Consider the following 14373-nt stretch of genomic DNA (forward strand, 5'->3'; position numbering starts at 1 on the left):
AACTCATGTCCTTGTGTTTAAGCAGCAAGAACTTTGCCCATGGAGTTATCTCCCCAGCCCCTCACCCTGGCATTTTATACACAGCTTTCCTTGAGCAGTCCTTGCTCTGCACTGTAACTCAGAATGCCTTCAGACTTCAGGGACAGTGGTAGGACACCAGACTCCAGGCTACCCAGAACCCTCTGCTCAGTGTTCGTGTACCTACCTGAAGCACAGGCTGAGTACTCAGAGCAGCCTGGCTATGAGGGGAGGAAGAAAATGAGAAACTGTCTGTGACCACAGGGATCCATGTCACTCTCAAATCTATCATTTCATTTCATTTCAGCTTCACAAGTACCCTCTGAGGTAGGCATTTTTATTATCCTCACTATCAAAATGAGAAGATGAAAGTTAGACAGGGTTTTCAGTCTGCCCAGGAAAAGCCAAGTGTTTCCCTCAGATGTCCCCAGATGTGGCAAAAGGTAGGTACTATAGTTGTAACTGGAAATCTCAAGTAAAGAGATGAATATTTGGGTGGGACAGAGCCCAGTGGTAGATGACTTATCAACCGTATGCACAGCTCTGCGTTTGATTCTCAACATCATAAAAGAATATGCTCCTTGGGAAAATAAATGAACAACGTACCAGGTCAAAATATTAATGAAACCTACTAAGTTTCAACTGCTGTACTAAATGGTACAAATTCAGCATCATTAAACATCAAAAAATTTAAATCCTACATGATGCAGGTGGATAGCAAAAATAATGTCCTCTATTCTAAGAGGATAACTGGAGTCAACAACAGTTAACTGTAAATTTCAAAATAGCTAGCAGAGAGAGAGAGCTTTGATGTTCCTAACACAAATAAAGGATAAATGATATCATCATTTCATTGGTTATATTCATGCCATGTAACAGATACTCCAATTACTCTAATCTGATCATCAAAACATCATACACATGTGTGTAAATGTCGCATGTGCCCCACAAGTAAGTGTAACTACATGTCAATTTAAAATAACAAATTATTTTAAAATAAACTGTATCAGGAATTCACATTTTAGTTAGATAAAAACAGACATTGAAAACAAAGTAAATACATAAAAATTCAATGGCAGAAATAAAGGGAAGGAGTGTCAAGTGGAAACACAGCCCCAAAGCAGAGGAAGTAGCCCAGAGATGCAGGAAGGGAGTGTCCTGCACAGAGGGCAGAGGCATACATCATGCCTGAGGCAGGGCTGTGCCTGAAGTATCTGAGGAGTATCAGGGGGTTCAGGAAAGAGGGTGAGTGGCTGGGCAGGAAGTGGGACCTATGTAAAGACAGCAGCCATTTCGCCCATGGGATAGTGGAAAATTCCAAGGGTCCCAGAGGACCTTTAGATAAACAGGGAAACATCTTAGAGAACTCCCAGCCTTTCTGCCTCCACAGGAACTGATGCTCCTAAAAGCATTCAAAAGACATTGTCTTGTCCCAGACCAAGCAAGATCCAATGTGCCTCCATAGCCTTACTCAACCACCTAAGTGCTAAAAGGCAAGCAAGAAAAGCCAGGACATCCCAAGTTTCTTACGGTCATATGCCACCAGTTGGCACCCTTTTTCAAGAAGTGAAGAAATATCTCAAATCAGAGGTTCTTGCCCCACTACTAGACTAAAAGCTGGGCATCCCGGAACACAGCTTTGTTTTTGTTGGTTTTTTTCAGTTTTGATTTTTTTTTTTCTGAAACATTAGCACATATAGTCCAGACTGTCCTCAAACAAGCAATGTAGCTGACACTGTCTTTGAGTTCCTGATCTTCCTTCAACATCTCTCCAGGTCTTGGGTTACAGGAGTAATCAACCTTTCCAGCGAGTCCAGCTTCTTGTCCTGTAACTTGGCAACAATAAAAGATTCCTGAATGCACAACAACCAAACAGTTGATTCAAAATCCAACATGTAAAGCATCCAAGATGTTCCTGTAACACTGTCCCATGGTGGGTCACACAATATCACTAATGCCTTGGTACCAAACACACAACACACATGCTTTTCACTGTGCATGCCACCACTCTGTATAATGTCAAGGAACATCACCTAAACACCTCATCCCAGATTCAAAACTACTGCAGCTTGTTGCAGTGTTCTGACTGTACGGATAAAGTTTTTCTCTCCTGTAGAGATGCAGCAGCTTAATGATGGGAAACCCAGACCTTTAACATTCTTCCACCACCATTCCTCAGCATGCAAGTATAAAACTATCATAGCTTTGGATTTGACAGGGTTGGGGTGTTTGGTTTTGAAATTGCTATTGGAGTTTCTGGCTTGGCTTTCATTTTTGAAAACGTTAAATGAATTTTGGTTTGAGATTGGGATAAAGTTTTCCCCTTTTCTGAAATGTCCAAAAACATACTTCTGCCATTTTGTACTACATGTATATAAAATGGCTATGAAAATATTAACCAGTATAAAAATGAAAATACTTATGAACTCTGGAAGCATTGTAAATATCCTATGTCCTGTAATATCTAATATTCAGTAAATATTTCTTCATATAACAATAATCTACCTCAGTGTACAAATCTGCCTCATCTTTAATAATGGTAAAAATCTATGTATAGCAAAGGACAGTTTTAAAATAAATTTTTGTGGTTTATTATCAGCAAATGTTTGATTTGCATGACTATTTTATATACCTGCATAAATTTCTCAATCAAAGAGAAGTCATGAGTGGAAAATGTTTACAAAGCCCTGGGCTAGCTGACACCCACTACTCAGGTCATGAGAAGCAAACCATGGAAGGCCATGACTGAGCCTGGACACAACACACAGCACAGTGTGGACTGAACACAGCTAAGAACTACATCCCATCGGTTCTCTGCTCAAACTTGTCAACATACCCTGCTCACACTTCTTATGTGCAGGGGTGAGACCCGGAGGAGGGCCTTGCAAGCCAGCGCATTATCTAGAGTTCACATACATCCTCTGAGGGGCATTAATATATATCATGAGAAAATGCAAAAGATCTGGCCAAGGTCATGATCCTGAGATTTCTACAAGACCTAGATACATAATGAGCATGTGTAAGAGCCAGCACAGCCTCACGTGCCCCTTGGGTCCATGCTTGCAGCAGGCATCTCCTCACACCCCCCAGATGCATTCTGGAACATGATGTGAGGATAAGGAAACTCCAGAGCTAATGAACTTTCATCTTCTGGCAAACACTACAATTAACGCATCTCAAAGTACAGCTGCTTTGTAATTAGATTGAAGAACAAAACAGAAAACACTTGTCCTGGTAAAGTTACTGTCAAACTTCTTCTGTAGGTTTCCTAGCAATTAAACTCACTTGCTCATTTCTTCTGGAAAAAAAAACTATTTATTACTTCAATTTAAACTAATGCTGTAATGATCAGGGGTATTATTCATGAGATCTCTTGCCATTGCGCTTGAAGCCGCCAGTCCGCTCTGCCAGGGCTGGCACGAAGACACTGCTGGCAAGAAGCACGGTTAGAACAGCATGGATTCTCAGCATCCTCTTTCTTCCAGGGAAGTTTACTATGGGAGGGCACTGGGGTGACGTGCAACAACTGTCAGTCTGGCTGTCCAGCTGAGGTGTGCTGTCCCACAGAGCCACTGGTGCACTGTAGTGACACTTTTGAGAACACTAGATTTGACCCCAGCTTAGAGCAGGGACTGTATGCTATAGATGAGAGTGCTTACTCCAAGCTCTCTCTGCCATCCCGAGCACCAAAGAACACTACCAAGATACAGCTGTGTTCTAGGCTGCATAGCAAGTCAAGCCAGGAACTCAACGGCTCCCTTGAGGTTTGGCATGCCTCCTTTGGAAACCCAGGGTAGTATGGGCCACAATTCAGCTACTGGTGAATCAGGTTCCTGAGTACAGGGTCTCACTAAGTCCCCAGCAAGCAAGAACATAAGGCAAAGAGATATTTAAGCCACATGCAAATTGCATGCAGTAGGGTTGCATGATTTGCCCAATGTCACAAAAGTTATAAAAACCTAGAACTCAAACCAACAAGACTGCTCTCCAGGTCCCTAACTGCTAACCTCAAAAACTGTCAGCAGCCAGAGAGACAAAGAGCCAAGTCCTTTGCACCAAGGCTGTCCCGAGAGCACACATTACTTCCTCCTCTCTGTTGCTTCCCCTGCCCCTGGCCCCCATGCACACACTCCTTCCCCTCTCTGTTGCTTCCCCTGCCCCTGGCCCCCATACACACACTCCTTCCCCTCTCTGTTGCTTCCCCTGCCCCTGGACCTCTCATTTACTCTCTCCCTACCTGAAAGACTCTCCCCACTCATTCCCGGACCCACTGCCCCTTGCTTGCCTAACTTCCACTTGTCCTTATACACCTGCTTAGACATCACCTCCTCCAGGAAGATCTCACTGACTTCCCTGCCACAGGATATGATAAATGGGTTTACACCCTTCTCAGCTGCCACTAAGAACTAGCTGGGTCCTAAGTCACAGCAATGCCTGGGAAGGAATGCTGGATGGATCCTTTTGCAGGGAGAAGTGAGCACACATCAGCACCTAAACATGGATCAGGCTGGGACCCTCCTATGGGCAGCATGCTAAGGGAACAATATCTTCTCCCATGAAGAGAAAGGGGTTTTAGCAAGAAACTATCATTATGACATAAGGGTAGGGAAGGCTTTCTTAAATAAGACAGGCAAGAGAGCTGAGCATAAAAAAAGATGACTACATTTGACAACAGCACAATACAAACCTTCTGTTTATGAAGACAAGCAACTGACAGAAGGTATTTGCCACACTTAACTCACCAAAGAAAAGGCTCGGCATAAAAATTAACAGTTACAAGCAAGCATGTCATAGAAGAGAAAACAAAAATAGCCTGTGAAGATGTGAAAAGACTGTATGCAGAAAATGTAAATTAGCATCAGAGTAATACAACACTTTGTACTAGAATCTTCCAGGCACATGCAACAGGAGATGTCAGTGAGCTGTGGGACTTAGAGAAGCCTCCTACAGGCAAGAGGCAGTGTACACAGGAAAGAGCATATAGGGACAGACTCAGTAGATGTGAATAACATAAAACATGCATTGATCTAGCAGTCCAGCAATTCTGCTCCTCAAAATAGACACTCAAAACTCTTCACAATCCACCAAAGATAAATATGAATATGTTCTTACCAACACTATCTGTAACACCAAAGCCTGGAAATAACCCAAATGCCCATTAATGATCAGATAGATAAATTCGATATACTGTGAGGCAATAAAAATGATTAATATATCTGCATCAAATGGATGAAGCTCAGAACCCTAGTGGAGAGTGAGAAAAGCAGCATTGTTGTGCTTATACAAGGTTCACAAAGAGGCTAATATCTATTACAGGACCCAGAGCGATCAAGTAAAGCCAGGGACTGGCTAGCACACAGTCAAAATAACAGTTCAGTCCCCTCATGAGGATAGAAATGATCAGAGATGAAGACATGACAACCCTTTATATTTCTTAATTGATTGTGGATTCCAGGGATTCTTTTGATCATTATTAATATTTTGGTTAGCAATATGCATTACAATCGTGTATAACTTCTAGTTTTTAAAGGGTGATTTTAGGGGGTTGTCAAGGTAGCTCAGTCAGTATAGTTTGCTACACATGCACAAGGAACTGAGTTCCATCCCCTACACCAGTGCAAAAAGCCTGGGGTAGGGAGCAGAAATGGGAGGATCCTTGGGCTGGCTAGTAGACTAATCAAAAACCCTGTGTTCCAGTGAAAGACCTTGACTCAAAAAACAAGATGGTTGTCTCCTGAGAAATAACACCTGAGGTGGATCTCAGGTCATGCATACACATAACATGACTATACATACCTGCATGTGTGTGCACACATGTGCATGCATGCACACACACACACACACACACACACACACACACACACACACACACACACACAAACTTTAAAACAAATGCAGTGGTCAATAAGGCAGAGACCTGAGGCTTTGCTTCTGCAGAATCACAGTTCCCAACCTTCCAGGCCTGCAGGCTGGTGTACACCTACCCTGGAGATGCTAGAGACACTGGACCCTGGCTTCCAAGCCCAGTTATAGGCAACATGAGCCAAGTGACCATGTTTCTTCATTTAAAATGAGCAACAGGCAAAATTGTGTCACATGGTAGAGATTCTACGAATATTTACCAAGTAAATCAACAAATGGCATACACATGTATGTGCATGCACACACATGCATACACACGTGCACACACACACACACACACACACACACACACACACACACACACACACACCAGCATTTGAAGCACCAAGACAGAAAGTTCTCTGCTCTATTCCATCCAAACTTTTGGTATTTTCATGGTACGGATTTTCTACCCCAAATGTCAGTTTCCCTTCTATTTTTCCTTTTGCTGTCACAACAAGCACATGAGTATTTTCCATGGAATTGTACCAAATGGCACCTCTCATATTTTGTATACAAACTCCTCTCTCACCCAGTATTAGTCAGATTTCTGTCATCATAGTGAAATACCTGAGGCCATTAACCATGTAAAAAGACAGATCTGTTTTGGCTCATAGTCCTGGACAGTCAAGTTCAAGATCAGGCAGCCTAGGTGCTATGAGTCCCTGCAAGTGCAGCAGTCATGGTGGGAATACAGGGCAGGGAACTCTGTTCATATCACAAGAACAGACAGCTACAAAGGCAGGATTCCCATAATCTCCCTCAGGGACATGCCCCTATGGCCTAAGGACTTCCCTCTAGGATCTACCTCTTCAAGGTCTGTAGCACCTCCCAACATCCCCCTCTGGGAACCAAGCCCCTTAACATATGAACATTCAGGGGACACTCAACATCTAAACTGAATTGTGCCTTTCTTTCAAATTCTCTCAGGGCTTTCCTGCTTCAGTCTCACACTTAATGCAAATGGCCAATCCTCAGGATCTACTAGGGGAAGACATTCCTGAGATTAAAGGGAGACTGATTGGGAAATGGGGAAGAAAAAATCCTTACCCCCCAAAGGAAGGGTCTGATTGTGATGTTCACTATAGGATGAGCTGCTCCCTAAGGCATTTACACGCAATTTGCTTTTTAATTGAGCTCATCAGAAACTGTGTCATCACACATACATTGACAACATGAATCGACCATGGCACATGGACATTCCCCTGCCAGTGATGCTATGGAATCTAGCACATGTATGTTCTGAGTGCCATCTGCCTTAGATCACCTAATGGGACTCCTGTGGGCAAACAGGCTGGGGTATTCACCAGGGGAATAGTCAGGCCAGGCAGCAAGAGTCGGGGTAGAGAAACTTTTAAAGGCACAAACTAGCTTCAAAGGTTGTCAAGAGGCTGATGGCCAGGGTGGGCAAAAGCAGCAAGGTCCTGTACAGACTACAATAAAAGAGCTGTGACCTCCAGAGCAACTGACACCAAATGGGTCAGGACCCTGGACAGCGCCATCTGCAGGTGGCTGGGCGTGGACTTCCATCAGCTCTGAGGTGCTCCACCCACTTCCATGCCCCACCACAATCAGCAAACACAGAGGTGGCTTGCAGTCGGTCCTTCCCTTTACCATGGAAGCCTCCCAGCATCCTAAACATGGTTTTGCGTTACTGAGCCCACATTCAGCCTCTGCATCCTTCTCAACGCTGTGATTCATATCTGATGAAAGCTGTTATTCACTCAGCATCTTTGTGGGATTAATTATAAAGGGCAGGCTAGCCAAGAACTAAAGCCCACCCCAGTAAATGTAGAGGAACATCATATTAGAACAGAGAGGCACACTTTGGGGGCTGTTCCAGGGTCAGGGTTGTGGATGAAGATGGGCTAGATTTGTTTCTGCAAGGTGAAGCATTCTTCCTAACTCCCTACCCCATCCTAGATCAGATGTCAGGTCACCCAATGGCCCCATCTTTCTCCACATCTCTCCTTTGTCTTTTTCAAAAATTATTGTAAACTCCCATGTCTTCATCCATGAGTTTGTCATTCACATAATTCCAGAAGAAATTCCAAAGAAAAGCACATGGTCTGCTCTTCTGGGCATGATCACCTCTGTGGGAGCCCAGTGGACATCAGGGACAAGCCCTCATGAGTGTCAGGCTAAGCCAAGTGTACTGAGGATGCGTAAGCAGGTGACTAAAATGTCAGCTCTGCTGGACCCGGTGGAGAAAGAGACCTTTCCTGGAACCTTTGCTATGTGAGTTACGTGGAAGTGAGAAGTAGAATGAGAAGAAAAGACAGGCACTGGGCAAGTGTCTCCAGGCACCACTCAGTCCTCACAGATCACAGAAGGCCAGACAGTGAGCAGGCTAGAGAGCTGGCCTCCCACCCCACCTCCCTTGCAGCTGTGACTCCTCAGAAGGCCTCAAGGAGAATGGTATGTGCAGACCAGAGACAAGTGGAGCAGTGGTACCTGGTACCTTCGAGGAGCAAAACTGAGAGGGCCTGTGCATACCAGAGGGGGGGGGGGCATGCTCCAACCCTGGTGGTGCCCACACCTCCCACAGGGCTCAGCCTCAGCACCGATAGGAGGACTCTAAGGTTTGGTTTCTGGAGTGAGGCCTGATTTCTCAAAGATGCCATGGGGCACATCAGTGCTGTTACAAGGTCTCCAGCTCCTCCCAGGGGATCTGAGACTGAGCAAGTGTCAGAGGGAAAGCCAGTTCCTGGGCATGCCGGCAAAACCCCTGAAGCAGTGAGCCACACTTGTCCCCATCACCACCACATTTTTATTCCAACACAGTAACTGTTTGCTCTTTCACTTCTTCCTGGAAGACTCCAAACAGTTTATTTGTTCAAGCCACTGAGGACAACATCCCAGATTTAGGGAAGCAGAGTATTTAGGCAAATGCAAACATATGCTGATTTCCTTTCTTGGCAAAGGGATTATTTCACCAGAAGACAAAGCTGGACTTCAAAAGGGTTGTACCATTCAGTCTGAAGCTCAGCCCAGGGGGCTTCCAAGCCTCACAAGTGCCCATGAACAGGTAATGGGATGGTTGTGTCTATAAAAGTGTAGCCTAGGAATTCTTAAGAAAACCACTTTGGATCCTGACTAATAATCACACAAACATGCTGAAGACATGAATCCGTACCCACAGCAGACTGGACTGGACACACATGAAAACTGGTAAACTATGAAGAGCCTGCAGGCCGCACCAGGGTCAAATCCTGGTTGTGATATTATACTACAGCTAAGCAAAGTGCCAGCCTTAGGCAGCCTGGGCGAAGGGCACATGAGATCCTTCTGCATTACTTCTCATAATGGCATGTGACTGTCAATGGTCTCCAAATAAAACCTTTCTGAAGCACAAATGATGGAAACCATTTTATCTCAGGACTCGAACTGATCTATTTACAGAGGCACTTTGAGCAAACATGAAGCAGTTCCTCCAAAGCCCACTTTTGTGGTTCCCTAACAAGTAAATTATGCTTACTTCCTCAGGAGAGGTCTTCAAAGGAACCACACACAGCCATATAGTGTCCCCAGGCCCGCCAGCTAAGGCATCCCTCCTTCTGATCTTTGCCCAGGCCCAAGAACCTGAAGCATGGCAGATCAAGGTGGATGCAAGTAGAAAGCCAAGGCTGGACCACCATCCAGCATGAGGAATAACCTTCAGAGGGGAAGATGCCAAGAAGACCCAGGCAGGCAGCCCGCACCGCTGCCTGTATGCAGCTCTTCAGATCCCTGCCAGCAGTTTATTAATATTTTATTGAAAATTCTAAGATGATTCAAACTTCAGCTGTCATGATAAGGTGATGTTGCTAGGCAACTTTAGTGCCGATCTACAGATCTGTTTTTGCAGCTCTTCTGTGATACACGAAGCTCAAGGTGGAGCCCTACCACCCCAAGGAAAAGTCAGCCCAGACCACCAGCATGGATCTACACCCTGACAGCACCCCAGTACCGGGTCCCACTGTTGAAACCTGTGGTATTAATGCCACCAGCACCCAGCTGTCCCTGAAACCAAGCTTCAGCCCATCCACCCTGGACTCACCATACTCGCTGTCATAGAACATGACGAACTTCTGCCAGCGCAGTTCTGTCACGAGCCTGAGCATGACATCATTGAGACGGACAGGTGGTCTCGAAGCCAGTGTGTAGGCCTCACCGTCAGGGCTAGGGTTCAGGTGGCAGGCAGTACGTGGTGAACCCCCCGGGTTGCGCTGAACAAAGAGGTGTGGGATGTGCATGGCGTCTGTGAGGGACTGCAGGGCGTTGGCAGATGCACAGCCTGTGGATGTGACCAAGGCCAAAATTCCCTGGGTCATGAGGTCACAGGCTGGAAAGAGAGGAAAAAGACAGGAAGAAATCAGCATGGGACACTGCTGCACAGGATTCATTCCCACAGCTCCACCCAGCAGCTCATGCCTGTGGCCTTGAGATGCCTTCCCACACAGACCAAGAGCCTGCCCAAGCAGGCCAACTCCCAGACAGGCCAGCAGCTCTCATTAGTTAGATGCTGATAACCTTAAGTCACCATGAACACTGAGAACCTTAGTGAAACATCCAGCTCCATATCTCAGGCTCATTTAACAGATGAGGACAGAAAGATCCAAAGTGGCAGGATCATTTGCCCCAGACCAGTCAAAGGAGGGTGGTACAGCAGGGACCCACCCCAAATCTCCCTGATTCATCAAACGGAACTCTCATTTAGACACTGTTTCTCACCTTGGGGCCAGTAGCCAAAATGCTGGAGAGGAGCCAAAAACTCATGCTGGGGAATCTTTATGTCCTTTGTCATGGGAAAGAATACAGTATGTGCTGTGCAATTGTCACCTGAACTGAACTGCTTGGATCTGTAAGACCTGGATGACATCATGATGTCAGAAAGACATATACTTACCCCCAGAGGACCCAGAATCAGGAAAGGAAGAGGGCAGGAGTCTCGGTCTCCTGGCCAAGTCCACTTGAGTCCTATCATAAGAGTACTGGATCAAATCCCAGATGAAGTGGTTGGCTCCAGAAGCCCAGGATTGTTCAAAAGCCACTTGACAATCACAAAGGAAGATGCACCCGTAGTTCAGGCAGTTACCAAGGGCACAGAGGACAAATGAAACCGAGATGACAACAGCCCTTTCTAGGACTAACACACTGAGGAGCCTGGACTTCCAAAGTCACCAAGTGACTATAAGGGGCACCACTGTTAGCCATAAGCTCATGCCTTTTATGGACATCAGAGCAGATAGAAAGGTCCTGCTTCCCACCCCCCCAACTCCCTGAACCAGTTTTGAAGCAAGCATGTCTCATGAATGCTTTGTGTGACGGCGGGAATGTGGGAAGCAGATGCGGTCTCAAAACACAGCCTGTGAATGGCAGCAAGCCATCTGCTGCACGCAGTAGGCTTTGAACAACTTCGACAATGCAGTTCCTTCGTGGGAACCCTGGAGTTTATATAATGCTTCAGACAGGGCTGAGAAGGAGGTGAAAAACAAGAGAGCTCACCCCAAGTGGAAGGAAGTGAGAGGCTGGAAAGTATGTGGAGGGAGGTGTCCCCGTCACTGGCTGGCACCAACAGCAGCTGCTCCCATACCAGGGCTTTGCCATACACACTGGCATAGCCAATGATCATAGATGATAACTCAGGCCCCAGTTCCCAATGATTCCCCCATTTCCCATGCCATGGGTCTCTCTCAAGGATCTCATAGTCACCAAAATGTTCTGCCCTTCCATCATGGATTCATAGAAATACAATCACATTGTGCCTGTTTAAAGACATCCAGCAAGGACTTGGGAGATGGCTCAGTGTGTAAAATCCTTGCCACACCATCGTGAGGACCTTAGTTTGGATACCCAGCACCCACATACAAAAGACAACACATTCCTTAGTTGTCTGTAGTTCCTTGAGCTTCCTGCTTCATTCATATTAACATGTCTATTGGTATAATCCTTGTTCAGATCATAATTAGGCAGTCATGTTGGCGAGACTTCAGGAGTGTAGCCTCTGACATTCCTAGGAGGCACAATCTCAAAGCAAACTCCCTGTTCCTCTGGCTCTTATCCCTTCTTTCAAAATGATTTTTAAGGCTTTGGTGCAGGAATTATGTAGAAGACCTATCAGTCTGCTAGAACTGGGCTCCACAACTCTGTATTTTGATTGGTTGTTGTTTTCTGTAATAGTATCTATCTGTTGCAAAAAGAACTACAGGCAACTAAGAAATGTTGGGAAATAGTCATCCCCAGGAAGAGAGCACCAACTGGTTATCCAATACCAACTGATCAGCCCTGAAGTATCATACAAGACTTAGCAGGTTGTATTTGTGTATTTAGGAACACATACAAATACACATATGTAACAGCAATTAATGAAATTGGAAGCCATAAATTTGAGAGAAAACAAAGAGGGATATATGAGAGGGGTTGGAAGGAGGATAAGGGAAGGGAGAAATGATGTGATTGTATTGTAATCTCAAAAAACTAAAAAACTAATTTTTAAAAGCCAACACAGTAGTGCACACCCATAATCCCAGCACCAGGTAGGTTGAGGCAGGAGAAACCCTGTGCCTTTCTGACCAGTTGCACTATGTAAGTCAGTGAGCTCCAGGTTCAGTGAGACACTACCTCAGTGACAGAAGCCAACATCTGATATTGACCTCTCTATGCCCTCACATGAATGCATGCTACACATTCACACATGTATGTCTATGGGGGGGGGTATTGGAGACACACCATGCCTACACCTCATGCTCTTCATTCTATCTCTATATTCTAGATTGACCCCCTCAGCACTGGAACTCAACTTCCTGTCATCCTTGCTTCAGGACTGATTCAACCTCCCCAGGCTGGCAAAGGCCCTCTTTCAGGATCCCCACACTTGCCCCGCTATGGCACTGCAATTTTCTCTATAACCACCTGACGCTCCTAGAGACTCTCAAGCTCAAGGAGGAGAAGAGTGAGTGAGCTCTGCCATGCTCACTACTTATGGTATGTGTGTGCGTGTGTGCACACACACATACACACCCCAAACACTCACAGTGGACAAAGCTTGGTAGCTCATAAATATTTGTGCAAGGAGGCCGTGGATCCTGACATTTTGTTTTGTTTTGTTTGTTTTTCGAGACAGGGTTTCTCTGTGTAGCTTTGGAGCCTATGCTGGCACTTGCTCTGGAGACCAGACTGGCCTCGAACTCACAGAGATCTGACTGCCTCTGCCTCCCGAGTGCTGGGATTAAAGGCGTGAGCCACCAACACCCAGCAATCCTGACATTTTCATGCTCTGTGTTCCTCATTCCTCTCTGGGCACATATCCAAACCGTGGGAACAGTGTTAGATCCAAAAGCATGAGGACACTCAGTGGTACTCAGAGAACACTGCAAAGTATCTGAAAGATGCAAATAGGTGTGTGGTTATGGAAGTGCAATACTCTGAAAGCACGTGCAGCCCTTACAGCTGTGCACCAAATACAGCAATATTGGAAAGTACTTGTCATAAAAAGGTACATGAGAATCATACAAAAATATATGTATTATGTATTTTACAGTATCAATTAAGTGAAATACAATATGCATGAAAGACCAGAAGGGAAAAATTCAAAATGTTCAAAGTGAAAGCAATTTGGGAGTGCGCTTCTTTTTTTTAATTTTCTTATATTTTGCAAAAATTTCATGACATGAATAGGTAATTGATTTTTTTAAAAAGCAGAAAGAATTCTCCAGTAATGGATAAGCTGGAAACATGGAGGAAGAAGGGCTACTGTGTGAGAATCTCCTCAAAGCCAGCCTCTGTTGAGTATTTGATATGTGTGAATCCATGTTATTCTCATTTATATCCACTTAGGAAACAGATTTTTGCTTCTGCTTCCCAGATAATAAAATGAAAGGCCACACGAACATCAAGTGATGGTGCTGGACTAAGGTGAACTACCAGTCCATCCCCATATTGCCACAGACATGGTTGAAATACTTCTGAGACATGGTCAAGAGAGAAAAAAAAAGATACAATACTGTATGCTGATTACAATGTAATAGAAACATGCCTTCAAATAAGGCAAGAAACACAAATGGCTAAGACATCGTGAAGGTACATGAATTGTTCTTTGATTCATTGTCTCTCCAATACTGACATTGCATTAAAATCTTAAGCAATCTTTTCAAATAAATCAAACAGTGCAGAGTTAATGGTCCAGGAACTCCATCTCCTGCATCCTTCCTACAAGCCATCAGTCACTCCTGGCTTATCACCCATCTGCCCAGCTCCCTCTCAAGTGACCACCTGACTTCTATGGTAAGCCAGCTCCCATATATACACAAGCTCTGAAGTCACAGAACTTTGAGCCTCAGTTTCCCCATTTGTACATACATGCCACACTGAACACCAAGGTTTGGCTCCTGCCCTCCTTTCTATTTCATGCATAACATATACATGTCTTCCGGTGCACTTTGGATCCTCCTGGGACACATACTCTATGATTTG

At 45.0% G+C, this 14373-nt stretch overlaps 1 protein-coding gene across 1 annotated transcript in view; it reads right to left on the reverse strand.

Moving 5' to 3' along the window:
- The window catches only part of Grid1 (glutamate ionotropic receptor delta type subunit 1), a 692044-nt gene that overhangs the window by 551129 nt on the left and 126542 nt on the right, over positions 1–14373 (reverse strand). The window contains exon 3 of the mRNA XM_035452799.1: positions 9959–10243. Coding sequence (XP_035308690.1) covers positions 9959–10243 — 285 coding nt within the window. The remainder of the gene's footprint in view (positions 1–9958; positions 10244–14373) is intronic.

Source organism: Cricetulus griseus (assembly GCF_003668045.3).
Source record: "Cricetulus griseus strain 17A/GY chromosome 1 unlocalized genomic scaffold, alternate assembly CriGri-PICRH-1.0 chr1_1, whole genome shotgun sequence".
Lineage (NCBI taxonomy): Eukaryota > Metazoa > Chordata > Mammalia > Rodentia > Cricetidae > Cricetulus > Cricetulus griseus.